At 42.1% G+C, this 27439-nt stretch overlaps 1 protein-coding gene across 3 annotated transcripts in view; it reads right to left on the bottom strand.

Annotated features, from left to right (window-relative positions):
• Positions 1–27439, bottom strand: part of ANXA4 (annexin A4) — a 66636-nt gene that overhangs the window by 25238 nt on the left and 13959 nt on the right. For all 3 annotated transcript variants that reach the window (XM_012750111.3, XM_012750112.3, XM_012750110.3), the window contains exons 2-3: positions 10438–10492; positions 3671–3758 (exon numbers count right to left, since the gene is read on the bottom strand). In XM_012750111.3, coding sequence (XP_012605565.1) covers positions 3671–3758; positions 10438–10446 — 97 coding nt within the window. In that variant the 5' untranslated portion in view covers positions 10447–10492. The remainder of the gene's footprint in view (positions 1–3670; positions 3759–10437; positions 10493–27439) is intronic.

The raw sequence follows: 27439 nt of genomic DNA, 5'->3' as shown, positions 1-27439 counted from the left end.
CTGTTAGGGTTGATTTCTACTTTTATTCCACTGTGATCTGAGAAGGTACATGGTATGATTTCTATTTTTTTTAAATTTCTTGAGATTTACTTTGTGTCCTAGGATATGGTCAATCTTAGAGAATGTCCCGTGAGCTGATGAGAAGAACGTATATTCAGTGGATTTTTGGTAGAATGTTCTGTAGATGTCAGTCAGACCCAGTTGTTCCAAGGTTTTGTTTAAGTCCATTATTTCTTTATTAATTTTCTGTTTGGAGGATCGGTCTTGTGCCGTCAGTGGGGTGTTGAAATCTCCGGTGATTATGGAGTTGCTATTAATCCATTTGCTTAGATCCAGTAAGGTTTGCTTTATGAAACTGGGTGCACCTAAGTTGGGTGCATATATATTTAAAATTGTTATCTCTTCTTGTTGAAGTGTGCCCTTCACCATTATATAATGACCCTCTTTGTCTTTCACTACTTTTGTTGGTTTAAAAACTAAATCGTCTGAAATGAGAACTGCCACGCCAGTCTTCTTTTGGTTTCCACTTGCCTGGAATACTGATCTCTACCCTTTTACTTTTAGTCTATATGCATCCTTGCAGGTTAGATGTGTTTCCTGAAGACAGCATATACTTGGCCTGTATTTTCTTATCCATTCAGCCAGCTTATGTCTCTTGAGTGGAAAGTTTAAGCCATTCACATTTATTGAGAGAACTGATAGGTAAGGTAGATTACTGTTCATTCTGTTGGGTTGGATATTGTTGCTTTGATTTCTCTCTTGAGCCATTGTATTATCTGGCCTTTAATCTTTGGGTTTTGGTTGTTTTTATATTCGTGAGTTTTTATTATGGTGTTCCGTGCGTAACACTGTTTTGAGTACTTCTTGTAGGGCTGGTCTTGTCTTGGTGAATTCTCTGAGACTTTGCTTGTCTGAGAATGTCTTAATTTCTCCTTCATATATGAAGCTTAGTTTTGCAGGGAATAAGATTCTAGGCTGGGCATTGTTTTGTTTCAGAAGAGTGAGAACGGGGCCCCAGTCTCTCCTTGCTTGTAAAGTCTCATTAGAGAAGTCTGGTGTTATGCGAATTGGCTTTCCCTTGTATGTCACTTGCTTCTTTCGTCTTACAGCTCTTAGAAGGGCCTCTTTAGTTGATATTTTGGTCAGTCTGATGACTGCATGTCGTGACGTCTTCCTGTTTGCATTGAATCTCCTAGGGGTCCTCGGAGCTTCTTGAACTTGTATATCGAGATTTTGAGCAAGGCTTGGGAAATTTTCCTCTATTATACTTCAAATAGCTTGTCCAACCCTTGGGTGTTGTCCTCTTCCCCTTCTGGTAACCCTATGACCCTCACATTAGGTTTCTTCACATAATCCCACATCTCTTGTAGGCTTTGCTCTTTTCTCTTGTTTCTCTGCTCTATCTCTGTGATGGTTTTATTTAGTTGGAGGGTGTTATCTTCAATCTCTGAGATTCTTTCTTCTGTTTGATCTACCCTGTTCTTGAGACTTTCCATTATATTTTGTAGTTCCCTGAATTGATTCTTCATTTCCAGGAGTTCGGTTAAACTTTTCTTCATTGTGTCTATTTCTTTAGTGAACTTTTGTTCTAGGTCCTGGAGGCTTTTTGTGGTTTCTTTTTTTTTTTTTTTTTTTTGAGACAGAGTCTCACTCTGTTGCCTAGGCTAGAGTGAGTGCCGTGGCGTCAGCCTAGCTCACAGCAACCTCAGACTCCTGGGCTCAAGCGATCCTTCTGTCTCAGCCTCCCAAGTAGCTGGGACTACAGGCATGCGCCACCATGCCCGGCTAATTTTTTTTTTCTATATATATTAGTTGGCCAATTAGTTTCTTTCTATTTATAGTAGAGACGGGGTCTCGCTCTTGCTCAGGCTGGTTTTGAACTCCCGACCTCGAGCAATCCGCCCGCCTCGGCCTCCCAGAGAGCTAGGATTACAGGCGTGAGCCACCGCGCCCGGCCTTTTTTGTGGTTTCTTTGTGTTGGTTATTGAGTTGTTGTTGCAGCTCGGTGAGTGTTCTTATAATCCATATATGAAATTCCTCTTCTGTCATTTTGGTTACCTGATTTGGGTTGGTGTCCATTTCTAGGGGGCTGGTGCTCCTCTTTGGGGGTGTGTTTTCCATTTGGTTCTTCATATTTCCTCAGTTCCTTCGCTGATTTCTTCCCATGTCAATCAGTCGTTGTTTCTTTCCTTTAGGTTTTTGTTTGGGTATTCACACGCCTTGTTTAGTTTCTGCATCGTTAGGTGGTGTCTGTGGGTGAGATTTGACCACTCCCTGTATATTGAGTCAGTGGGTGCCGTGAAAAGGCTGTGCAGGATGCTGTCCCTGTCAGTAGGTGGCGCTTGCTTGGAGGAACAGGGTATGCTGTTGTTTTTGTGTCCTGTTATCAGCTCTTGTTCTGGGCGGAGCTGGGTTGGGTAAGCCTGCCCTCAGGCACCACCAGTGCGGTTAGCAGGGGTCAAAGTTCTGTTCTCTGCTTCCAGAAAAAGCTGTAAGGGCGGGGCTGGAATGGTCCTGCTCAGCCAGAAAGTCTGCTTGTGGGGGTGGGGCTGTGTGAGACCCGCAGTCTGGAGCAGGCCTCACTTCTTTCCACCCTCCCCAACTCCGCAGCTACTCCTGGGCCTCTGCCAGCAGGCCAGACCACACCCCACCAGGCCTCCCCGGACTATGATGCCGGCGGGGAGGTTCCCTGTGCAGAAACGCTGCCTGGGCTGGGCACAAGGCCTCCCTTTGGTGGGAGGGTTGCCCTCTAGGACGCTGATCTGCCCCTGGAGGCACACACACCTCAGCAGGCTGTTCACAAATATCCCTTCTGTGCCCTGGGCAATGCTAGACCTCGGTGCACGGGATCTGGTCTGCAGGTCCAACCTCTGGTCCCAGAGTTCAAACTGTATCCCCACCAGGGAGAGGAGTCCCGGTCCCAATTCACCCACAGGGAGCCCAAGCTGCGTCTGTGTCTCTCAGCCTCTGAGTCGGCACCATTCTCCTGGGAACACCGTGCCAGCAGCACCTGGGAGGGCTGGCGGGTAGGGAGCTCACAATCTGAGTTCCCCTTAGTCAGCTGTAGGGTCCCAAAAGGCATTTGTAAAGTTTTATAAACAGATTCATAATGTAATGCAAAGTATATTTAAACAATGGAGGAAATCCATAATGAGTGCATTACATTTAAAATTCTTCATTATAAAATGAAGGATGGATGCCCCTCCCCATCTAATTTGTCTTTAAAAGCTGATTTGTTCCTGTGTGTTTCCTCTTTTTTTTTTTTTTTGAGATGGACTCTTGCTCTGTCATTTGGGCTAAAGTGCCGTGGCATCAGCCTAGCTCCCAGCAACCTCAAACTCCTGGGCTCAAGCGATCCTCCTGCCTCAGCCTCCTGTGTAGTTGGGATTACAGGTGTGCACCACCATGCCCGGCTAATTTTTCTATTTATAGTAGAGATGGGGGGGGTCTCATTCCTGCTAAGGCTGGTCTCGAACTCCTGACCTCAAGCGATCCTCCCACTTCAGCCTCCCAGAGTGCTAGGATTACAGGCGTGAGCCACTGTGCCCGCCCCCTGTGTGTTTCCTTAATGGGAGACCTGCTCACGATTGCTAGTGGACACAGCACCCTCCTGTGTGACTCTGTGACGTACAGCACATGAGGGAGGATTTGCCTGCAGCAGGACACTTACCCAGCCCTTTCATGGCCTTCCGCAGGCTCTGGGCGTCTTCGGCAGCATTGAATGCTGAGGCAGGTTTGATGGAGCCTCCTTTGGTTGCCTGAGTACACAGAGAGTGACGTGACTGAGAAGCAGGCTCTTACCAACACACAGGCATCTCATTCAGCAAACCTATGCTGAGCACCTGCCATGGCCCAGACAGTATTTCAGGTGCTAGGGGACAGCAATGACCATGAGAAGTGAGGCTTCTGCTCCCTTAGGGCTCTAGTTCAGGGGGAGGCAGACAATAAATAAGCCAACAAATCAAGATTCAATAAAGTGCCTGGGGATGAGAAGAGCTGTGAAGCAGACAGAGAGGTGCTGGAGGGGCTGCTCTGAGGAGCGGCATTTAGGCTGAAAGCTAAATGATATGAAGCAGCTGCCCATGCAAAGGTGGAGGGAAGGGTGACAGGCAGAGGGAACAGTTACTGCAAGGGCCCTGAGGTTGCAGCTAGCTCCTAAGGAGTGGCAGGACAGAGGCCAGCATGGCTCAAGTGGTGGGCAAGGACAGGAGAGGTAAGATTAGCTATACCACCGCCTATGAGGTCTGTCCCCCCCACAAAGGAAAAAAAGGGTAGCAGTCAGAAAAACCTAGACTCTGAGAATCACTACCTAACAAATAATCTGTAATATTAATATTTCTTCAACAAATAAATTGCAAGGGGAATTTAAAAAGAGAGAGTTGAAGGGGAACTACAGTCTAAAAGAAATTAAAAAGGCATATTAATGATCATAATGAGTGAACCTTATTTGGATCCTGAATCAAACAAGCAGTAAGATAAACCAAATTGGCAAATGTGAACATCATCACATTGAGACAACTGGAAATGTGAACACTGACTTGATACTTGATAACATTAGGAATTGGTCTTAACGTTTTTAGGTATAATAATGGCATTATGGTTACACTTCATTTTTCTACAAGGTTTCACTTATACCTATTGAAATCGTTTACAGATGAAATGATAGGATGTCTGGAATTTGCTTCAAAATGACACAGGTGGGAGGAAGTAAGTGGAGATAAAGAAGAAACAAGATTAACCATGAGTTAATAATTATTGATAGGTCCACAAAAGGGTTCCTTATAATATTCTGCTTACTTTTGTATATGTTTAGTCTTTTCCATAGTAAAAATTAAAAATGAATAAAGAGAAAGAAAATCAGAGAGGTGGGCTGAGGCCAGAGCAAGGCAGCCCTTCCGAGCTGAGTAAGGAGTTTTACCATTCTAAGTGCAGTAGGAAGCCACTGACAGGCTTTAAGCAAGGGGGTGGGGACATGTGATCTGATCTGCATATTTCAAAGATCCCTCAGGCTGCTGTAGGGAGATGCAGAGACCAGTTGAGAGTCTGGGCCAAGATCCGGGGGTGGGAAGAGATGCTAGACTAGGGTGAAATAGTTAGGATGGAAATAAACAGACAGACTCAGCGCATGTTTTGGAGCAAAGGCAACAGAACTTGCTGATGGACTGACGTGGGAGGTGAGGAAGGAAAAGAATCAAGTATAGCTTTAAATCTTTTTGCCTGAGCAGCTGGGTATCATTTACCCAGATGGGGAAAACTGGAGGAGGACTACCAGATTTGGGGTGGCAGTGTGGGGGGGTGGGATTTAGAAGTTCTATTTTCAAAATGTTAAGTTTGGGATGTCCATTAAACATCCCAGTGGAATTGTCCAAAGGACAGTTGGTTATATAACGTAAGTCTAGAGGTCAAGTCCCTAAAGTAATAAATTTAGGGTGCATCAGCATTTGGGTGGTATTTGATGAGATGACCGAGGGAGAAGTAAAAATAGAGAAGAACAGAGACGTAGGACAACCCTGGGTCTCTCCAACAGCACAGGCCCAGCAGAGAAGGAGAACCCAGAAAGGGCAACTGAGAAGGAGCAGTCTTTGGGGTCAAAGGAAATCCAGGACAGTGCATTGTCCCAGGCTGAGGAAGGAGGGAGCAGTGAGCACCTGCTATCACTATAGCCCCTTTTGAAGCTTAAAGGGGAAGGAACACAGTCACTGGAGTGGGACAGACCTGGGGTCGAATCTTGTCTTCAACCTGTTCTAGCTATGTAGCCATGGGGAAGCTTCATTTTTTCTCACTCGTATATTAAGAATAATGATATTAACTCACAGGGTTGTTGTAATAATGAAACAGGATAATATAAGAAAGTACTTAGCACTGAACCCAGGAAAAAGTAAACACTAAAACAAAAACTTGAACTCATGGCTATCATCATTGTCATCATTATTATTAAATAGGACTCCATATAGCCATATCTCCATAATACATATAGTAGTGAGATTCTTTGTATCTTTTTCTTATAATATCCCTCCATGCCAGCCTATGGGGTAATTCCAAAGCAGAATCTAGGATAGAGCATTTGTACAAGGTGATAAAAACTGTGTAGAATAGAGCTAAAGCTTCCTGATGATTTAATTTGATCCAAGGATGTAATATGGGCCATCTAACGAAATGAAGGATTTTTATCGCCGTAGGGCAGTGCACTAGCAACCCAGATGAGCTTTATGTGCTACACGACCTTGGCCTGGACCTCTTAGGCCCACTGTGGTCCAAATCAACCCGTCCAAGTCCTCAGGTACCACAGGGCATGGCCCTCCTCTGCGGAATGACCAGGATTTCATATCCTGGATATGGTCAGTATCCAACACTTAATCATCACCCTCTATATACCAGACAGAAGAAAGTAGAAATTTATGACATTAACTTTATTGGGACATTGTTATGTGTTGAACTGTATCCACCAAAAAAGACATGTTGATGTCCTAACCCCAGTGCCTCAGAGTATGACCTTATTTGGAAATATACCATTGCTGGTGCAATTGGTTAAGATGAGGTCATACTGGAGAAGGGTGGGCCCCTAATGCAATACGACCAGTGTCCTAATAAGAAGATGGCCATGTGAAGACAGAGATACACAGAGTAAGCACCATATGACAAAGGCAGGGACAGGTTACGCAGCAGCAGCAAGCCAAGGAACACCTAAGTGCCAGCAAACCACCAAAAGCCATAAAGAGGCATTCTGGGGGGGGGGGGGAGGGTTCCCCAACAGGCTTCAGAGAGAGCACAGCCCTGCTGACACCTGCATTTTGGAAGTCTGGCCTCCAGCACTGTGAGACAATAAATTTCTATTATTTTAAGCCACCCCGTTTGTGGTACTTTGCTATGGCAGCCCTAGGAAACTAAGACAGGTACTTTTCTTCTTTTTCTTTTACTATATATCAGTACGAACAAGCAAATTGGTGATTGGCTGTCAAAGTTCTAATATGGCCTAACAGCCTTTAGCCCCACCACGAGACAGTTTTTTGTTTGCTTGGTTTTTTTGGAGATGAGGTCTTTCTATTTTGCCCAGGCTGGACTCAAACTCATGACCCTCCTGCCTCGGCTCCCTGAATAGCTGGGACTACAGGCGCACACCACCATGCCCAGCTAAGCAGGTTTCTGAGTTGAATGTTTCACAAGGTTCTTTTAAAACTTTAGTATTAACAAATGTTTGGATGGTACTCAAACAATGCATGCAACTTTAAAACAAACTGCATTCCTGAGGGACATGACTATGGGATTAAAATTAATATTTAATGAGATGAATCGATTGAGAGATTTGTAAGGGTGGTTCAGTTTATCAATTAGCATTCTCAGTGACTCTTTTTCTCCAAGATCAAGAAATTTGTTCCTTATTAGCTCTCCAAATATCTGTTTTGATTAAATTCCAGAGCATAATGTACCATTATCCATTCTGGGAAGACAGGTGATTCCATCCCAGGAAAGCTCATTGTGGTAGCAGGCAAAGAAAACAGAGAGGATGTTGGGAAGAGTGACAAAAATGAATAGCTAGAAATAACTGCCATATTCACAGCTTATGAAATATTATTGGTATTATATTAATGAAGAGGATAGACGTCAAAAAGATTGGAATACAACACCATGGAACGCTACTGAGCAGCAGAAAGGGATGAAAGAACACACTGCTGATGCACACGACATGGATGAATTGCAAAACAGACAGTGCTCAGGTCACGAAAGAAGTCACAAACAAAGTGCATACTCTACGATTCCGTTTATAGGATGTTCTAGAACAGGCAAAACTAATCGATGGTGATAACAATTAGAACAGTGGCTGGGTTCTAGGGTGGAGTGGAGAGCAGGTGGGGGCTGACTTGGAAGGGGCATGAAGGAGCTTCTGGGAATGAGAAAACATCCAAGCTTGATAGGAGAGGAGGTTACATTTGTCAAAGCTCATCTACCAGTAGCCTTACGGGCCATGCAGTTCACTATACGTAAGTTATATCTCCATAAAAAAAATGTTTTAAATGCTTGACTACAATGGCTTTTAAAACATATGGTCATTACAGAGAATTTGGAAAATTCAAATAAAAACATTAAAACATCCATCACCACAGTCTACAGTAAATTATTTTATTTATTTTTATTTATTTATTTATTTATTTTTTGAGACAGAGTCTGGCTCTGTCGCCCGGGCTAGAGTGCTGTGCCATCAGCCTAGCTCACAGCAACCTCAAACTCCTGGGCTCAAGCGATCCCTACCTCAGCCTCCCAAGTAGTTGGGACTACAGACATGTGTCACCATGCCCGGCTAATTTTTTCTCTATATATATTTTTTAGTTGTCCAGATGATTTCATTCTATTTTTAGTAGAGACGGGGTCTCACTCTTGCTCAGACTGGTCTTGAACTCCTAACCTTGAGTGATCTATCCGCCTTGGCCTCCCAGAGTGCTAGGATTACAGGCGTGAGCCACTGCGCCCGGCCTGGGTAATTTTAATGACATAAAATGTAATATAAACATATATTACTACAGAGATTAGATAAAGCATAAGATTAGAGTGAATACATAACTTTTGTATCCTACTTTATCATTTTATTCTATGTATGTCCCTATACTAAGTGCAAAAAAAAGCAGAACACAAAACTGTTATTTATGCTCTTATAACTACTATTAAAAAAATCATTTTAAAAGAAATTAATTGGCCAACTAATATATATAGAAAAAATTAGCCGGGCATGGTGGTGCATGCCTGTAGTCCTAGCTATTCAGGAGGCTGAGGCAGGAGGATTGCTTGAGCCCAGGAGTTTGAGGTTGCTGTGAGCTAGGCTGACGCCACTGCACTTACTCTAGCCTGGGCAACAAAGTGAGACTCTGTCTCAAAAAAAAAAAAAATAATTTTAGGCCAGGCTAATGGAAGTTATGCCTGTAGTCCCAGCACTTTAGGAGGCCGAGGCAGGAGAATCACTTGACACCAGTTCGAGACCAGCCTGGGCAACACAGCAATACCCCGTCTCTAAAAAAAAAAAATTTTTTTTTTAATTAGCTGGGTGTGGTGGTGCATGCCTGTAGACTCAATTACTCGGGAGGCTGATGCAGGAGGATGAATTGAGCCCAAAGGTTCAAGGCTGGAGTGAGATATGATTATGCCACTGCACTCCAGCCTTACCGAGTAAGACTCTGTCTCTAAAAAAATATAAATATATATTATACATATGAGTAAGGTCTAAAAATAATCACAAATAGTTGGAATTTTCAATATTGTGACTGCATAGCATGGTTTTCTTTTCTTTTAAAAATATCTCTTATCTGTCTAATAAATAACAGTCATAATGGAAAAACAGGTTTGTTTTTTTTTAAAGAGGAAAGACGAGAGCCACTGAGCTAATTTCCCAGGAGCAGAAAGCACAGTAAAGACCACGAGGGCACAGTCCTCACATGTGGGAAAGCTGGGAGCTGCTGCTCTGTTAATATTCAGTCCTCAGAGCCTAGGACCACATCCGGCACAAAGCAGGGACACCACAAACATTCCTGAATAAATATTCTCTATGTCCATGGAAAATCAATCAACAAGAAATGGATTTTAAATTAAAGCATGAGAGGTTTGGGGCAGACATGAATAAACCCTTGTCAGGGATCATGAAGAAAATTCTGGAATGTCCAATGTAAAAAAAAAAAAATTTTTTTAAGGAGTATATTACTATATAGGCAGGATAGTTTACACATTCATCTTCCTAAAGGAAGGCATCTAGAGGATCTCCAGTTCCTCTCCAGGTATAAGATTTCTCCTTCTATTATTCCTTCCCAGAAGACCAGGGGACAGAATCAGGGGACTATTCAGAAAGCCCGTTTGGGTGGGGGAAGGAGAGCAGATGGCCAGCCTTGCGTTTGCAGCTAAAAGGCTCGGTTTCCAGCTTGGGCGCTGAACTTTACAGAACTCTCAAAAGGGATCGGATTCCATGCCTGTCCCAAAGATCAGATAACCAAGTCCTGAGGCGTCTGATCACAGTCGAAAGCAGGAGGAAGATGACAAGCCCATACGGCTAAGAAACATCCCTGTTGATGAGCCTAAAATGATGGGGCTACACCAAATATCAACAGTGGTCGTCTTCCGGGGTAGAACTTCCAGGATTTCTAGTTTTTCCTTTTTAAATGTTCTAAAATACACCTGTAGTGCTTCTGCAAAGAGATAACTATAACTTGTTTCTATATTCTCAGTCTGTTAAGAGGATTCAAAGGATGCTCTCTCTGAATCAATTTTCAGGGTCAAGTTGCTTGTGACTGCTGAAAGAAATTAAAATGATGTTTAAAAAAAGCCTCGGTCTTTTCATGTCCTCCTCCCTCTCCTGTCTGTTGAGCAAACAGTGCTTTGTTTAAACTAACAGTCGCTGAGTACACATCCTGTACCTGTCTGCAGCTGGCACCAGGTAGGGTGAGGCACTCCGCAACTTACCATGGCCATAACTCTGTGTCGAGATCAGAGTTCAGTCTCCCAGGCAGATGTTCCCCTGTGATAAAAGCAGAGGGAAAATTACAGTGAGGAGGGAAGTAGCATTAAAATCATTAATCAGGGTAACTTGTAGTTTGCACGAAGTGAAGCCATGAGGAAATAACACCCAACTTCATCAAAAGGCCAGCTATTGATTAGCCAAATATGCAAAGGCCAGGCTAATAATTACAGAGAAACTGTTAAAACAGCCAAGTAGTTTATTATGCCAACAAAATATTTTCCTACCTGCTCTTCTGTTTGGAGAGAACACACTACAGAAACAATTCCTATTTTTTTGTTAGGGTGAAGTACCACTACTTGTACTCAAATCAGACATAGATTCTGAACTGTATGCTATAGTGTGGACCAGAAGAGGTGCACCCTTTGAGAGAAGAAATGATCCAACTGCAGCAGGAGAAAGTACAGCACCCAGCATACACTCTGATTGTGTCATGCATGTGTGTGTATATGTGTGTGCATGTATGTGTATAATGACAGGCTGCAACCCAACATTAGAATCCTTTCATTGCCCAATGGCTATCTTCACTGCCATCATTCTATGGTTAACGATGGTTCTTCCCTTTAAATTGCAGCCTTACACACTCAATTTTGTCCTCAGTTTTCACACCCCTTCCTTGATCAGAAAGACTTGCATCATCACATGTTTTCTTCAGTTGTTCAGAATGCAAGAAATGTCTTCACTGTCTTTTTTTTTTTTTTTAAATATATCTATTGTGATGAATCTTCACTGTCTTATAGGCAGGCCCCTAAGCAGTGGCTAACCACCTCCTGTTCCCATATCCAAGTTATATGGACAGGGCTCTTTTTCTAAAGTTAGATCCTTTACCTAGGTCATCCTAGAACCAGAAGTACAGACATCCCTGGAAGCTTGTTAAAAATACAGACTCTCAGGCCCCTACCCCAGACCTCCTGCCAAAATCTGCACTTTAATAATATTCCCCAAATATTCGTCTGCACACTAGTTTGAAAAGCCCTGGCCTAGACAACCCGACCAAGCAGCGCTTTTCAATGGTAACTACGTACTTCTTGACTCGCTTGATCAACACATAAGCCTTCCCTGGTCACATTTGCTTTTTACCTTCCAGCCTTCCTCAGGCCCAGCTCCATTTGTCATTATTCGCCACCGTCCATTGCAGACATACTGCACATTACATGGGTGTTTAGTTCCCTCCAAAGGGACAGCCACCTGGTTCTGGGGCACAGCCCAAGCTAAGGTGCAGAGGCAGGAAAAAGCAGCGGGTTCGGGGACAATAGGGAGAGAAGGCAGGAGCAGAGGGCTCATGCCAGAGAAGCCTCAGAGACAAGGTTGGAGAAGCAGAGGGGAACTGATTGGTAAGAGCCTTGTACACCCAACTGAGGAGTTTGGCTTTAACAGTATATTGGAGTAATTGGAAAATAGTGGAAAGTCTTTTGTAATTTGCAGAGAAATGCTAAAATAAAAGAAACACTTTAGCAAGGTACTTTACTATAGGGTAGTCTGGAGTGAGGGCCAGGGGTCAGGAAGGCTGTAGGAGAGAGACTACTACATGAACACACAGGTAGAGGTGGGGCTCTGGGTAGGGTATGGCACCTGGAATATGATATAGATGAGATGTTTGGAAGGAAGGCTTTATTGGATGTAGTGACTCTTGGACTGTATAGATTTATTCATGCAATCACCATATTTTCATAAAGTGCCTCTATATTCCAGGCACTGTTCTAGTTGATAGAGACAATACAGTGAGTGAGACAAAGAACTTGCCTTCAAGAAGCTTACAGCTGTGATCCAAGATACCAAGATAGATACCTCTATGTCAACTAAGGTGGACCCCAAGGTTAAGGAAACAAAGTTACCTATGGGTTGAGGTTCAGGGCCTGGCTGGCATGCCAAATGTCTAAATTTCTACAAGAGAAACCACACTTGGTAACAGTAAGAGCTATCAACTCTGATTTACAACCCATTCTACTGCGACTCTAATCGGACAGAGGACCAGCCTTATGAACATTCCTTTCTCACAAGGAACTGCAGATCTTAAGCCAGTCTCAGCCAGTTTGTAGAGGCTGCACACAAACTGTCCTTGTGTCTATAGCTCACCTTTTGACATAAGGAGCCAAATTCCATCTCATTTTAATACCAAAACCCTGGCCCAAAATGGGATACATGGGTGTATGTTACGTATATGTTTACCCATTACAATATGTGCTTGGCTCCCCTCATAAATATGCATAACTTTTCCCCTAAACCTACTGACTGTGTACAACACAGGCCTGTGAGGCATAAAACCCAACCTGTCCGTCTTCAAAGAGACAGCACCTCTGGCATAAGCAGGAGACTGTCTCTTCCTGGTTTGCAAACCTATATCACCAATAAAGCTCTCCTTTCTATTATTAATATTTAGCCATCCTGGTGGTCTCTTGGATAACACAGTTTACCAGGAGAGATGGACAACAAATAAACAAATGAATAAATAATTTCTGATACCAGTGAGATGAAAATGTAACAAGATAATGGTACTGAACAAGGATCAGCAAACTACAGTAGCTCATGGGTCAAATCTGGCTTTTATACAGCCTACAAGCCAAGAATGGTTTTCATATTTTCAAACAGCTAATAAAAAACCAAAAGAATATTTTATATGAAATTCAAACTTCAGTGTCCATAAATAAAGACTTATTGGAGCACAGTCACACCCATTTGTTTATGTGAAATCTGTGGTACTTTCATGCTACAACAGCAGAAATGAATAGTTGTGACAAAGATCATATGGCCCACAAAGTCAAATGTATTTACCATCTGGCCCTTCACAGAAAAAGTTTGCTGACCCCTGATATGGAGAATGACATGATCAGGTTACCAGGAAGAAGCCAACCTAGACAGGGTGATCAGGGAGGTGTCTCTAAGGAGATGACATCTAAGCTAAGAACTGAAGGAAGGGAAGAGGCCAGCTGTTCAAAGTTCTGGAGAAGAACTCTTTCAGGCAAAGGGAGCAGTTAGTGCCAAGGTCCTGGGGCAGAAATGAGAGTATTTTGTTTGAGGGATGGATAAAGCATCATGAATAAGGGCAAGAGTGGCAAGAGATGAACATGGAATAGAGCCACGTGATATTGTGACTTACAATAAGGAATGTGTATTTGATCTCTGTCCTCTTCCTGGCACAGAACTCACAAATCCCTTGGAATTTCTAAGTGATGAGAATAATAAGGGTGAAAAGAGTGTCTTTTGTTATTCATAACAAGCTCCTTTCAACCACACCTGAGTTTATATTAATGTGGTTTATATTAATTAATGAGTTTATATTAATGAGGATGGGAGACTGGTTGCCAGGGGAACCAACTATACAATTAGAGGGTTGGAATTTTGAGCCCATCCCCTTACCTCAGGGGAGGGGAGAGGGACTGGAGATTGAATTAATCATCAATGGCCAGTTATTTAATCAATCATGTCTATGTAATAAAAACCCAAAAGAATGGTGGGGGGCGAGGGGCAGAGGGCTTGAAGAGCTTCCAGGCTGGCAAACACAGGCAGATGCTGGGAAGGTGGAGCACCTGGAGAGGCCATGGACGCTCTGAGCCCCTTCCCACACACCGAGCCCCGTGCATCTCTCCCATCGGGCTGCTCCTGAATCGCATTTTTTTTTAAATGGTAAACTGGTTTTCCTGATTTCTGTGAGCCATTCTAGCAAATGATCAAACACTAGATGGGGGTTGTGGGAACCTCTGACTCACAGCCGTTTGGTCAGAAGCGCAGGTTACAATCTGAACTTATGACTGATGTTGGAAGTGGGGGTGAGCATTGTGGGACTGAGCCCTTAACCTGTGGATGTGACAGTAACTCCGGGTGGATAATGTCAGAATTGAGTTAAATTGTAGGACACCCAGTTTGTGTCTGAAGAGATCTGGAGAATTGGTTGGTGTGGTTCCTCACCCCTAACACATCCGGTACCAGAAGTGAAGAGTTGAGAATATAAGGAAAAACTGTTTTTCCGATACAATCAGTGTCAGAAATGGGATTTGCTAGAATGGCCCTGGATCACCGAAACACGTGGCTTGAGAAGAGAAAGGATGAAAGGTGAAGGGTGAAGGGTGAGGAACCTTTGACTCCTGGTGGCTATGTGGTCACCCACAGTATGGAGCCATGGCAGTGCTGAGATCAGTTACTAAAGATAAAAGTTACCCCAGGAGTCAGTTCACTTGGCTGCATAAGGGAATGCAGACTAATAAGGTGAGGCCAGTATGGTGACTCACACCTGTCATCCCAGCATTTTGGGAGGCCGAGGTGGGAGGATGGCTTGAGGACAAGAGTTAGAGGCCACCCTGGGCAACATAGCAAGACCCTATCTCTAAAAAAAAAAAAAAGTATCCAAATCTCTTATTAAGTATAATTTATATGTGAGTTGAATTGTGTTGCTGCTGCCTGGCTGACAACCACTCTGGCAGACACAGCTTCTAGGCCCTCCGTTTGCTTCCACGTAGTTTGGGGGTAAACGACAAGTGAAGAGGCAGGGAAGGGGGACACCTCCCCCAAAAGTCAACCTTTAGCATGAACACTTCCACTCTTTTTTTACCACATCAAGAAGTGGAAAGGCTGCTTGAGCAAAGCATTCTGGAAATACTGAGAACCATTATTCAAGGAGCAAGAAATATTTTACTAAAGGAAAAAATAAAGAATCATACTTGAACACTGGGTGCTTTTAGCTAATTTGTTTTGAAACATGGACAGCATACAGCCATAAATCCATTTATATAGAGACAGCTGCTGTAAATTTATTAAAGTTTTACTAGTACCAAGTGAGTTTCTAAATAGACTATAGAAATGAACACAGAAAACGGTACTCCTTGACTCTTTCATCAGACACAAGATAATACACGTAATGTCAGGCCACACAAATGCTTATTGGCATAGGGCCTGGCACCCAGAAAGGCCTCGATAACTCTGGGCAAGGACGAGGGGGAGCAGAAAGGGAGGGAAAGAACTGTACTTCACAGCACAAAATTGCTGCAGGCCTCTTCTTAGCCACACACCATGATCAGCTCCCAAGGGAGGCAAAGTCTTTCTTCCCAAAGCTCCACCTAGAGCCACCTACCCGCCCTGCAGTGCCATGCTCTTTGCAGATCGTCTGTAGGAAATTCTGTGCTGCCTCAGATTCCTTGATTCCTTTGTTCTCTCTCTCTGAAGGCCTTCCTACAATCCAGAAACTGAACGCCATGACCCAGTTCACAAAGACTCAGACTGTGCTGGGGTTTTGAAAGGTCCTCAGCTGCTCACAGATGGGGCAAAATAACCAGCAACTGTACCTCAGTTTTTTACATCTGTAAAATGTAAACACACTCATGTTTCAGAGGTGGTTCAAATGACCCCGAAGAGCATAAGGACTCTTCAAGACAGAGGGATGAAGACTGAAGGTGACACATTCTTTCAGTGATGTCTACGAAAACTCAGGGTTATGCAGAATGTGGGTAGGGACTGCAGCTTCTTAGTCTGCAATATCCAAACTGTCTACACCTAGGACCTGGGATAGGGCTTCTTAAGTTTTTAAGACAAAGTTTTAGAGCAAATAAAAGAAAGCTGGGAATTAAATGTGCGAGATCTATCCCAATAGCAGTTAAATAATGGAAAAATAAGTTGCAAAGAAGTTCAACCTATTTCAGGTAAGGTTACATAAATTTGTGGAAATAATTCATAATGGGTTCATAGAGAAAAATTAGGTATGTTGACAATACATCTCTATTGTTTTCCAGGGGTATGTCCAAAAGGAAAACGATACCCTATAACACTATTGTGTCACTGCCAGAAATCCGCAAGCCAGGTGCTGACTCAAGCATAAAGTTTCTCAAGTCCTTATGGCAGACTGCCGGTACATGGAACAAGGACTTCCGATTTCAAGGACGTGCCATACATGGAGGCAACAGTGTCATGCCTTTTCCCCCTCACCCAGAATTTGGAAAGCAGGCAAAGTAGGTAGTTCCCTGAGCATTAGATTAGTAAAATCAGCAAATGCCCATCAAAACAAAGATATGCAAACTCATCTTAATGGGAAAGAATGGCTCCTGGGCTGAAGCAGGCTTGCTGAAATGTATCAGCATATTTAAAGAAAAATGGTGTCATATAAGCCCCCACAAAAATGTCACAGAGGCTTCCTTTGAAATCTTCATCAAAATCCTGTCCTAAGGAAAGGGTAGGTCCGGTGCCCCAGGGCTCAGTTACTTCCTTCACTGTGAAGGTGAATTCTGTCCAGCTAATACCTTTTGTTCTGATTCCCTGGCTGCCAAGCAACTGTTGGACTAGAGTTTGGCTTCTCAACTGGACTTCTCTACAGGTATTGGAACATGAGGATTTTTGTCTAAGTAACAATATATTTCTTAATATAAATAAATTGGTAGCATGTGTGTGTCTGCACATGTGTCTGTGTGTGTTGGGGTGTGGCCAGCCTGGTGACAGGAACCCTCCCCAAGAGTGGAACTCCTTCTTGGAGTGCTAAGGAATACAGTTTCCCTAGGTCTGCTGGGTGCTGCACTGTGGTGAATTCGCCCCAGCAGTGGATATTCTTCTTGAGACCTCAAATTCACTAGGCAGCCACCAGTCAGATGCCCAACCCTGACCCACATCCCAGCACAGGTGACCCGAGTGTACATTATAAAGGGATTTGCTGGCCTCGTGGCACATTCTTACTGAATCCTTTTCTTCCCCGGAAGATCACATGTGAGTGAGTCATTCACCATTTTTCTTTGGTACGTGGTTTCATTTTACATCCCATAAGGATGACAAATTTAAACCACGGGCTGTGGATTTTAGGAGAATGTGACTGGGCTCCACCCAAGCACTAAAGGCTTTCAAAACCGTCTATGAAATAGGAACATGAAAACAACTCTTGTTTTCTGCTTTTTTTTCTTGTACCTTAGATCCTTCTAAAGATAAAGAAAGCTTTGTTGCAGTGGTGGGATTTGAGTTGGGAGAAATAAACATGTTCAAGCATTTATTCAAGGGCAAGTGTATAAGCTAAATGAATACAAACATTTGGAGACCTGTCTGCTAAGCAAGCCTAAGTAAAAATCTATTCTAACACAGCACTAGCCAGTTATTCACATGCATTGTGGAGGACAGTCATAATAATTTCAATCCACAAATAATTAAAAAAACATATTTTACATATAATTTAAAACATCCACTCCTCTGCCCGTCATGCCTAAGTCTATTACAGCTTTTAATCTACTCCAGTGATTCCCTTGTCTAATAGGCAGAAGAAGGAGGGAGGGAACATTTACTAAATACTCCTCTATATTATCTTAGTTAAGCTACCCAATAACTATTGGAAAAATGATTATTATTTCCACTTTGCAAGTTAAAAACGGAGGCTTAGAAAAGTTGTCTTATATGCCTGAGGTCACACAGTTTAGCCCCTGGGCAGACCGGGATCAAACACCCAGTATGGCTGACAACCACTCTGGCAGACACAGCTTCTAGGCCCTCCCTTTGCTTCCACGTAGTTTGGAAATAAATGACAAGTGAGGAGGCAGGGAAAGGGGACACCGCCCCCAAAAGTCAACCTTTAATATGAGCATTTCCACTCTTTTTTACCACATCAAGAAGTGGAAAGGCTGCTTGAGCAAAGCATTCCGGAAATACTGAGAACCATTATTCAAGGAGCAAACAATATTTTACTAAAGGAAAAAATAAAGAATCATACTTGAACACTGGGTGCTTTTAGTTAATTTGTTTTGAAACGTGGACAGCATACAGCTGTAAATCCATTTATATAAAGACAGCTGCTGTAAATTTATTAAAGTTTTACTAGTATGTCTGACTGGAAAGCCAGCCAGATGTACAGTAATGAAAACTGGCTGTGGTGAGTTCTGCTATGTATTAAGCAGTAGGGTTAAATGTTTACATTTTATAAAAATAAAAAGAGAGCCCAGGTGGCCTAAATGACTGTCGCGAAAGGTGGCTGGGTCCTGCACGCTTAGCTCAGTCCCTGCCTTGTTAAACATCTTGTCTCAGTTTCCCCAGGAGTAAGTTTCAAGTAGGGCATAAATCAAAGTATATTCTAATAAGCTTTACAAATGTGTAGCTGCCCCACCTTGTTTTTCCGCATATTGTATTCAGCTTGCATCATATAGTACTTCAGATTTTCCTAGGTAATGTTTTTTGTTGTTATCTGAGTGATTCCTAGCACCACCTGTGGACTAGAGACTTTTGGAATTCTGGTGACCATTTTTTCCTCATTGGTGGGTGTTTTTTTGGGTTTGCTTTTTTTTTTTTTTTTTAACTATTCTGCCTTTTAATTGCAGACAAACTGTTTGGACTCCCCTCGTCTCAGGCCAGTGACCGCAGAAACGAGAAGTTGAGGTAGTGGCAATGCTAATTATTGCTCACTGTCATGGGACTGATGTGATAGTTTACTGATGTTTCATGTTCATTCATTCATTCACTCAGTCGACAAACCTTATCTGAATGCTGCCCCATACCAGGTACCATTCTAGGTGCGAAAAGGCACACTTTAACGTCCACCTGTATGTCTTTCATAACAGAATATTACTCCCTATGCCTTGTCTGTTTAAGAGTAACCAACCATCTACAAAACAATCCTGGAGGCTATTGCTGAAGATTTGGTTGAACTTCCTTCCTATTGCAAGGACTCTATAACCTTGCTCAGTGGTCATCTCCCAGCTTCTAGTCACCCTCTGACTTGGCGACTCAGTCCTCAATGGGCAGCCTTTGCCACTGCTAAGTAGCTTTAAGAATCAGGAGGGTGGCCTTGCATTCCTTGTCCTGTCTTTTGGAGCTAGAGGGACTTTGTTTTAAAATAAATACTTATTGGCCATTTAGTTGTATTGAATGCTTAGATATTTTATCCATATTATATCATTCTGTCCCATCATTGTCCAGTGAACTGGACGTGATAATTTAAGTTTTAGAGAAGTTAGGCACAGTACCCAAGGTCACTCAGTAGTAGGGAACAAGAGCTATGTTTTGACAGCTCTGTCTGACTCTAGAGACTTCATATTATACCATGCCAAATACATGTGTGTACACACATGTATAATTATGTGTAAAGGCAGATGACAATTCTAGAAGCTTTTAGAATAATGATGCAATAGAAACTAAACTGTCACATTTCATGCTGAGCTAAACACTTCCTTGTTCTTCCTATCTTTAACTAGCTGGATGCAAAAAGATAAAACAAGAACATTCCTCTCCCAAACTTATCTGATTGAAACTGGACACCCTTTTACTGGCAGACAGATGGCTCCCAGTCAAAAGTGTTTAGTCCAAGGCTAGTGGCCATTTAAAGAGAGCAGTGCATTTCTGACTCCCACACACCCTGCCCTACTTCAGTCCTACAGTCTTTCTAGTGGGAGAACAGCATGGCATGGCTCTGTGATAATGTCTCTTTGAGCAGACACATGGTCAGAGCCGTGCCACCTCCAGCTAAGAGGGCCATAAGGACTCCACCCAAACACATTCTGTGCCTCCCCTTATAACAGCCCCGCATCCTGTGCTTAGCGCAGGTGGGAAGGTCATGGCTGATCCCACCACAATATGAAAGTGTCCAAAGTACAGGCTGCTTCAGAGACTGACTGACGCGTCATGCCTTTGGAGCAGTCTGCATCCAGTGTCAAAGGAGGTTAGATATAATGACCCCATTTGGTTATGTTTATTCTAGTGCCAGCAATATTAAGATTATCCAGTATAAGCCAGTAGAGAGAGAAAGAAACGCCAAAAACAGCTTTTCTAGCTTTTGCTATGAACTGAAAACATCACAGGCTTTCATTCAAAGCCCAAGATGTGGTTGGCACAGCTACGACATTGTTTCCAGCCCTAGATGGCAACTGCTCGTGCTATTAGAGGCAGCTCCCCTCCAGACTTAAAAGCACACCTCTTCTTTTGATCACTCAGAGTTGGTTTTCCCCTATTTCAGATCAAAATGTCAGGCAAACCACAGGTGAGAGAGCAATTCCAAGGCTGAGATGTAAGTATGCAAAGATAGCAGGAGTAGAAATGGAGGGGACAGTGGGCCCGCAGAGAGAGTGCCCTTCTGCCAGGGTTGGATTGTCAGGATGGAGAAGCCTTGAGCGAGTGCCCAGCCCACCCCTTCATTTTACAGACAGAAAACAGCCCTATCTACTGGTAAGTGATGGGTCCAGCTTCTGGTAGTGTGCGTGGTAATAACGTGCTAGGTTGTCTCAGCTGACCCAACGTCTGGGAGATGCTGCCATTACGGGCAGCACAGGTTCACCCTAGAATGGGAGAATCAATGCCTTCCTTCTGATGAAAAACTGCAAAGGGACAGTCCAGACTCAAGTATGGTGCAGCCAATTTCCCACCCTTGTTTCTAATTTCACATGACAGTCATTCAGACAAGCAGAAACTTAACAACTTCAATGACCACACCTTCCCTCCTCCATAAGGATGGAAACCTGGAGTGCAACCACTTGAGTTTATAATCCTCTCACACACACTTCCAACCTATAGGTTGGCTATCCTATAGCCTCTTGTGCCTCAGGCTCTCATTGGTAATGAGGATCACTTGAGGCCGGGAGCTGGAGACCAGCCTGGGCATCAGAGCAAGACCCTGTCTCTGCAAAAATACAAAAAATTAGCTGAGCTTCGTGGCATGCACCTGTAGTCCCAGCTGCTTGGGAGGCTGAGGCAGGAGGATTGCTTAATCCCAGGAGTTTGAGGTTACAATGAGCTATGATGATGCCACTGCATTCCAGCCAGCACAATGGAATGAGACCTTGTCTCCAAAAAAAAAAAAAAAAAGTAGAACTACCATATGATCCAGCAATTCCACTTCTGAGTATACATATACCCAAAAGCTATGGAAGCAGAAATTCAAAGAGATAACTGCATGTCCATGCTCACAACAGCATTATTCATAATAGCCAAAAAGTAGAAGCAACCTAATTGTCCTTGAACAGATGAATGGATAAACAAAATGTGATATATATATATGGTATATATATGTGGGGTGTATATATATATATATATATATGAATAGTATTCAGCTTTTAAAAGGAAAGATGTTCTGACATAGTCTACAAAATGAATGAACCTTAGGGCATTATATAATACTAAGTGAAATAAGCTAGTCACAAAAAGATACATATTGTATAAGTCCACTTATATGAGGTACTTAGAATAGTCATTGAGACAGAAAGTAGACTAATAATGCTGGTGGGAAGGGGTATGGGGAGTTACAGTTTAATAGAACAGTTTAATTGTTACAGTTTAATAGTACAGAATTTCAGTTTTGCCAGATGAAAAGAGTTTTGTGGATGGATGATGGTGATTATTGCAAAACAGTATTAATATGCTTAATGTGACTGAACTGTACATTTTTTATTATGTGTATTTTACCACAATTTTTAAAAGTTTTTTAAAAATGTGAACAGCTGGGCTGAGCACGGTGGCTCACACCTGTAATCCTAGCACTCTGGGAGGCCGAGGCAGGCAGATTGCTCAAGATCAGGAGTTTGAAACCAGCCTGAGCAAGAGTGAGACCCCGTCTCTACTATAAATAGAAAGAAATTAATTGGCCAACTAATATATATATATATATATATATATATATATATATATATATATATATATATATTTAGCCAGGCATGGTGGTGCATGTCTGTAGTCCCAGCTACTTGGGAGGCTGAGGCAGGAGGATTGCCTGAGCCCAGGAGTCTGAGGTTGCTGTGAGCTAGGCTGATGCCACAGCACTCACTCTAGCCTGGGCAACAAAGCAAGACTCTGTCTCAAAAAAAAAAAAAAAATTGTGAACTGCCTAACAAAAAAACAACTCCTCAAACTAACTACTTAAGGTCTGTGCATTTTATGATATGTATCTTGTGCCTCAATAAAGTAATATACATATATACGACGTAAGAGGCCAAGGTCTCAGCTTTGCAGGGAACATGCTGCTGTGACTCTTCCTTTAGCAATACCCACTCTCAGGCAAAGATCCAACTCAGTGGAATCCAGAAATCCATATGGCTTTTGCACAGCATCATGGGTAAAATCATGTCTCCTCAACTATAACAATTATTTAAAGAGATAATCTGTCAGCATGGTTAGGCTTTGCCACAGGGTTACATTGTGTTTCCTGATCTGTTCTCAGAGTTATTTTAGAATCAAAGTGCCTTAAGGAAACACGCAAGGTCACATAATTCCATGTTCCTCCTTCAGAAACACCATAGGTAAACTATGTGAGTGAGAATCTAATAAAGCAATGCTCACTGGTTGATCACACAAAAACCCCAACAAATTTATCACAAACTACTGGTGTTAACCTCCAGTTCTTGTCTGTTCTATTACCAGGGGTTCTCATATGTCCATCTACATGTGAGCCACCAGTCTTTCCTTGGGGACCACAAACTATAGGCCACCATATCTTGAGACCAAATTCCAAGGTTGACCAGTGCTCTTCTTTGTTGTTGTTGTTGTTGAAACAGAGTCTCTCTCGCTCTATCACCCCGGCTATAGTGCAGTGGTGTCATCCTAGCTCACTGCAACCTCAAACTCCTGAGCTCAAGCGATCCTCCTTCCTCAGCCTCCTGAGCAGCTAGGACTACAGAAGCATGCCTGGCTAATTTTTCCGTTTTTGTAGAGTGGGAGTCTAGCTCTTACTCAGGCTGGTCTTGAACTCCTGACCTTAATCAATCCTCACGCTTCAGCCTCCCAAAGTACTAGGATTACAGGCATGAGCCACTGCGCACGGCCTGACCAGTACTCTTGATATCTTTTTTTGTCTTAGCAATCATAAGGCTCAAGGATAAAACAAGAAGAGCACCTCATCAGGAAAACTAAGAACCCTGAATCTAGCATACGGTCTTTCTCTTACAATCTTTTCCAGAGAAATTAAAATCCAGTCCATCTTTCATTACAAAATCCTTGTGATGCAGGAAGAGAATAGAACAGACTGGATCCAAATGAGAGACTGAAGTACAGGAGGTGTGGAGAAAAGGGAACCCTTACAATTGCTGGTGGGAATGTATATTAGCACAGCCATTATCAAAAACATTATGGTGTTTCCTCAAAAATACAAAAATAGAATTACCATATTATCTAGCAATCCCACTTATGGTATTTAGCCAAAAGATTTGAAATCAGTATGTTGAAGAGATGTCTGCATGTTCATGTTCGCTGCAGCACTATACACAATAGCCAAGTTATGGAATCAACCTAAGTGTCCATCAACGGATGAATGAATAAAGAAATAATGATATTTATACACAGTGGAATTCTATTTGGCTTTAAAAAAGAAAAGTTTGTCATTTGTCACTACATGGATGGACTTGGAGAACATTATACTAAGTGAAATAAACCAAGCACAGAAAAAGAAACACTGCGTGTTCTCTCTTGCATGTGGAATATGAAACAATCGAACTCAAAGGAGCAGAGAGGAGAATGGTTGTTACAGAGGCCGGAGGGGGAGAAGAATGGGTAGATGATGGTCCCAGGGTACAAAGCCTGAATTAGGCAGAAGGAATAAGTTTTCTGTTTTAAAATATATTGCATAGAATGTCAAATATAGTAAATAATGTATGATGTATTTCAAAATCACTAAAAGTAAATTTCAAAGGTTTGCACCACAACAAATGATAAGTATTCGAGGTGATGGATATGTTAATATGCCGATTTAATTCTTCCACATGTATTCATAAATCAAAACATCACTTTATACCCCATAAATATATATAACTCTAATTTTTTAATTTACAATTTAAAAAATTTTAAAAAGTATAGGGGGGAAGGGATTTGCAGGGAATCAGTGATAAAGTTGCCTGTAGGTAGGAATACAGGCACTATACAGCCCAGTCCTTTCTCTGGCTCCAAAGGTACATCGCCACCTGTATTTGCCCATAAAGGAAGAAAACTCTCTCTGAACGAACAGGAAAAGCAGCCAGCCCAGTTTTCTTCCACAGATTTACACTGGCTCAACCCCAGAGAACTGGGAGTGAGCAGAGAATAAATATTACTCTCTTCAACGTCTCATTTTTTGCCCTGCAAATAATCATCAAGTTCTAGATTTGTGGGCAACCCCTTCTCCCACTGGTTCAGCCACTCCCTCATGGGGCCAGGGCAGGATTCTGTTCCCAAATCTTTCCAGAATTCAAGCTGACTCCAGCAGAAGTACACAAAAACAGAACTGTTAAAATTCTTCCACAGTGGATTTCTGATTCACACAGAGAACTTGCTATTTCTGATGCAGCCGCTCCCAATTCCTCATTCAAAACCTCCTGAAGCCATGGGGAAGAAAAGGGAGAAACTCATGACAAAACTGAGAAGACTAGGCAGAAGCTGAGAGGAACTGAAACTAACTTAAGGCAGATGGAGCTGGATGGAGGAGGGTTGTGTGTGAGAAAGAGAGAGAGAGAGAATGGGGAGATGGGTTATATCTCTCTACCAGCTCTGTGTGATGTGGGGATCCATCTAGAAAACCCCACCCTGAGATGTGAGGAGCTGTGAGGTAGGCCAACTACTGGCCCTACTCACCCCCAAACTGGCCAAGAGGTGTTGGGGTGGAAACCATGCTGCCAGAGTGGATTCAGAAAGACATGATCTGTGAGAATCCTGGCAGAAGTGCATACTGGGAGGTATTTTTTATATATAAATATTTTTAAATTATTTATTTCTCAGCGAACCAGGTATCGGGGTAGAAAAAACAGGAACAAAGAGAACACCAGCTAGAAACTGGGAATTAGACCAGGCACTGCACAAACAACCCCTCTCCTGCTGTAAAGCTCACGCTAACACAAAAAGGTGCACAGGGTGGGATTAAGGGTGTTCTGTTCACCCTGTCTTTTGACGTAGTCTCTACACGCCAACACAGTAGCCACAAGCTACATGTTACCAAGCAACTGAAATGTGGCTAGCGTGACTGAGAAACTACATTTTTAAATTTGGTTTCATTTTAATTAAATTTAAATTTTACAATTGATGCAGCATAAAATATTTTCCTATTATACACAACTTTATTGCTTTCATAGCGCTACCTTTCACTTTAACCACTGTATGTGTAGGGTGCATGTCAGGCATGTGGCACCTTTTCTAATATTACATACAATCACTCATCTAGTTGGCACCAACAGATTTATTCACTTTGGATGATATTTTTTTCCCTAGGGACTGATGCAATATTTGAATTTTTTAAAATATGTTTTACAGAGAGCATAAGGTACAGTGATACCTATGTTAGTTGTCATTGTAATTAAATTTATTTATTTATTTATTTATTTTGAGACAGAGTCTCACTTTGTTGCCCGGGCTACAGTGAGTGCTGTGGCATCAGCCTCGCTCACAGCAACCTCAAACTCCTGGGTTCAAGCAATCCTCCTGCCTCAGCCTCCCGAGTAGCTGGGACTACAGGCATGCGCCACCATGCCTGGCTAATTTTTTCTATATATATTAGTTGGCCTATTAATTTCTTTCTATTTATAGTAGAGACGGGGTCTCGCTCTTGCTCAGGCTGGTTTCAAACTCCTGATCTTGAGCAATCTGCCTGCCTCGGCCTCCCAGAGTGCTAGGATTACAGGCTTGAGCCACTGCGCCCGGCCAAATTTATTTATTTTAATTACAATATAATTAATTTATTTTTTAGTTTAAAAAATGTATGGCCACATTTTAATATTTAAAATGAAGGCCTGGCTGGGCGTGGTGGCTCACTCTTGTAATCCTAGCACTCTGGGAAGCCGAGGCAGGAGGATTGTTTGAGCTCAGGAGTTGGAGACCAGCCTGAGCAAGAGCAAGACCCCATCACTACTAAAAAAAAAGAAAAAATAGAAAAAAATTAATTGGCCAACTAAAAAAAAAATTATATATATATATATATATATATATATATATATATATATATATATATAAAATTAGCTGGGGCATGGTGGCACACACCTGTAGTCCCAGCTACTTCGGAGGCTGAGGCAGAAGGATTGCTCAAGCCCAGGAGTTTGAGGTTGCTATGAGCTAGTCTGATGCCACAGCACTCTAGCCCGGGTGACAGAGTGAGACTCTGACTCAAAAAAACAAAAAAAGAAAACAAAAATGAAGGCCTGTTACCAATGTAGAACTGAGTGGAGTGGCAGCAATCATCACAAGTGGCACAGCAAAGAAAAAGAGACAGAACTGACATGAGAGTTAGTGAATTTGCTTGACTTGGACAGATGCAGTAGATAGGCCTTTCACTTCAAAGTCAAATTCTTCTAAAAAAGATGAACCGGTGTTTACAAAGTGTATGCAAGTATTAAAGGAAAATTATTTTTGGATACTTGATTTAGTTATTGGAAAATTTTTAAGTATGTTCAAAATAATCCGAGCATGTAAATTTACATGAAAACTGTACATTTTATGAACTCTAAGTACAAGTCAAGTATTTCCAGTGAAAACTTAGCATTCAAATTCAGATGTGCTGTCAGTGTAAAATACACATCAGATGTTATGATTTAGTATAAAAAAGAAGTCTGCAAAATATCTCATTAATAATTTTTATATTGAATACATGCTGAAATGATAATGCTTTGAATATATTGTGTAAAATAATCTATATTATTAAAGTTAATTTTTCCTGTCTATTTTTACTTTTTAAAATGTAACCACTAGATCATTCAAATTTGTATATGTGGCTGGCTCACTTTATATTTCTAATGCATAGCTCTACTGTAGACATCTCTAAAGTTATCTGTTACTAATTATTATAGCTAATATTGATTGAACACTTATCAGGTCAGATACTGCTCTGAACACTTTACATGAATGATCAGACTATTTCTTTTAATTTCATACAAAAAACTTATTTATCTTTTCAGTGTCTTCATTCCCCTATTTGATTAAAAAGAAAAACATAATATGGACCTATAACAAAATGCTAGAGAACATAAGACCAGGAACAAAACCTCACAATATTTAAAGGAAGAATCTATCCCTGAGAATAATCCACTTAATTATTCAGAAGAAACACTCAGGAAACTATTGGGCATC

Source organism: Microcebus murinus, chromosome 3 (assembly GCF_040939455.1).
Source record: "Microcebus murinus isolate Inina chromosome 3, M.murinus_Inina_mat1.0, whole genome shotgun sequence".
Taxonomy (NCBI): domain Eukaryota; kingdom Metazoa; phylum Chordata; class Mammalia; order Primates; family Cheirogaleidae; genus Microcebus; species Microcebus murinus.
Note: the sequence above shows the minus strand (reverse complement) of the source record. Positions and strands in the feature narration are given on the sequence as shown.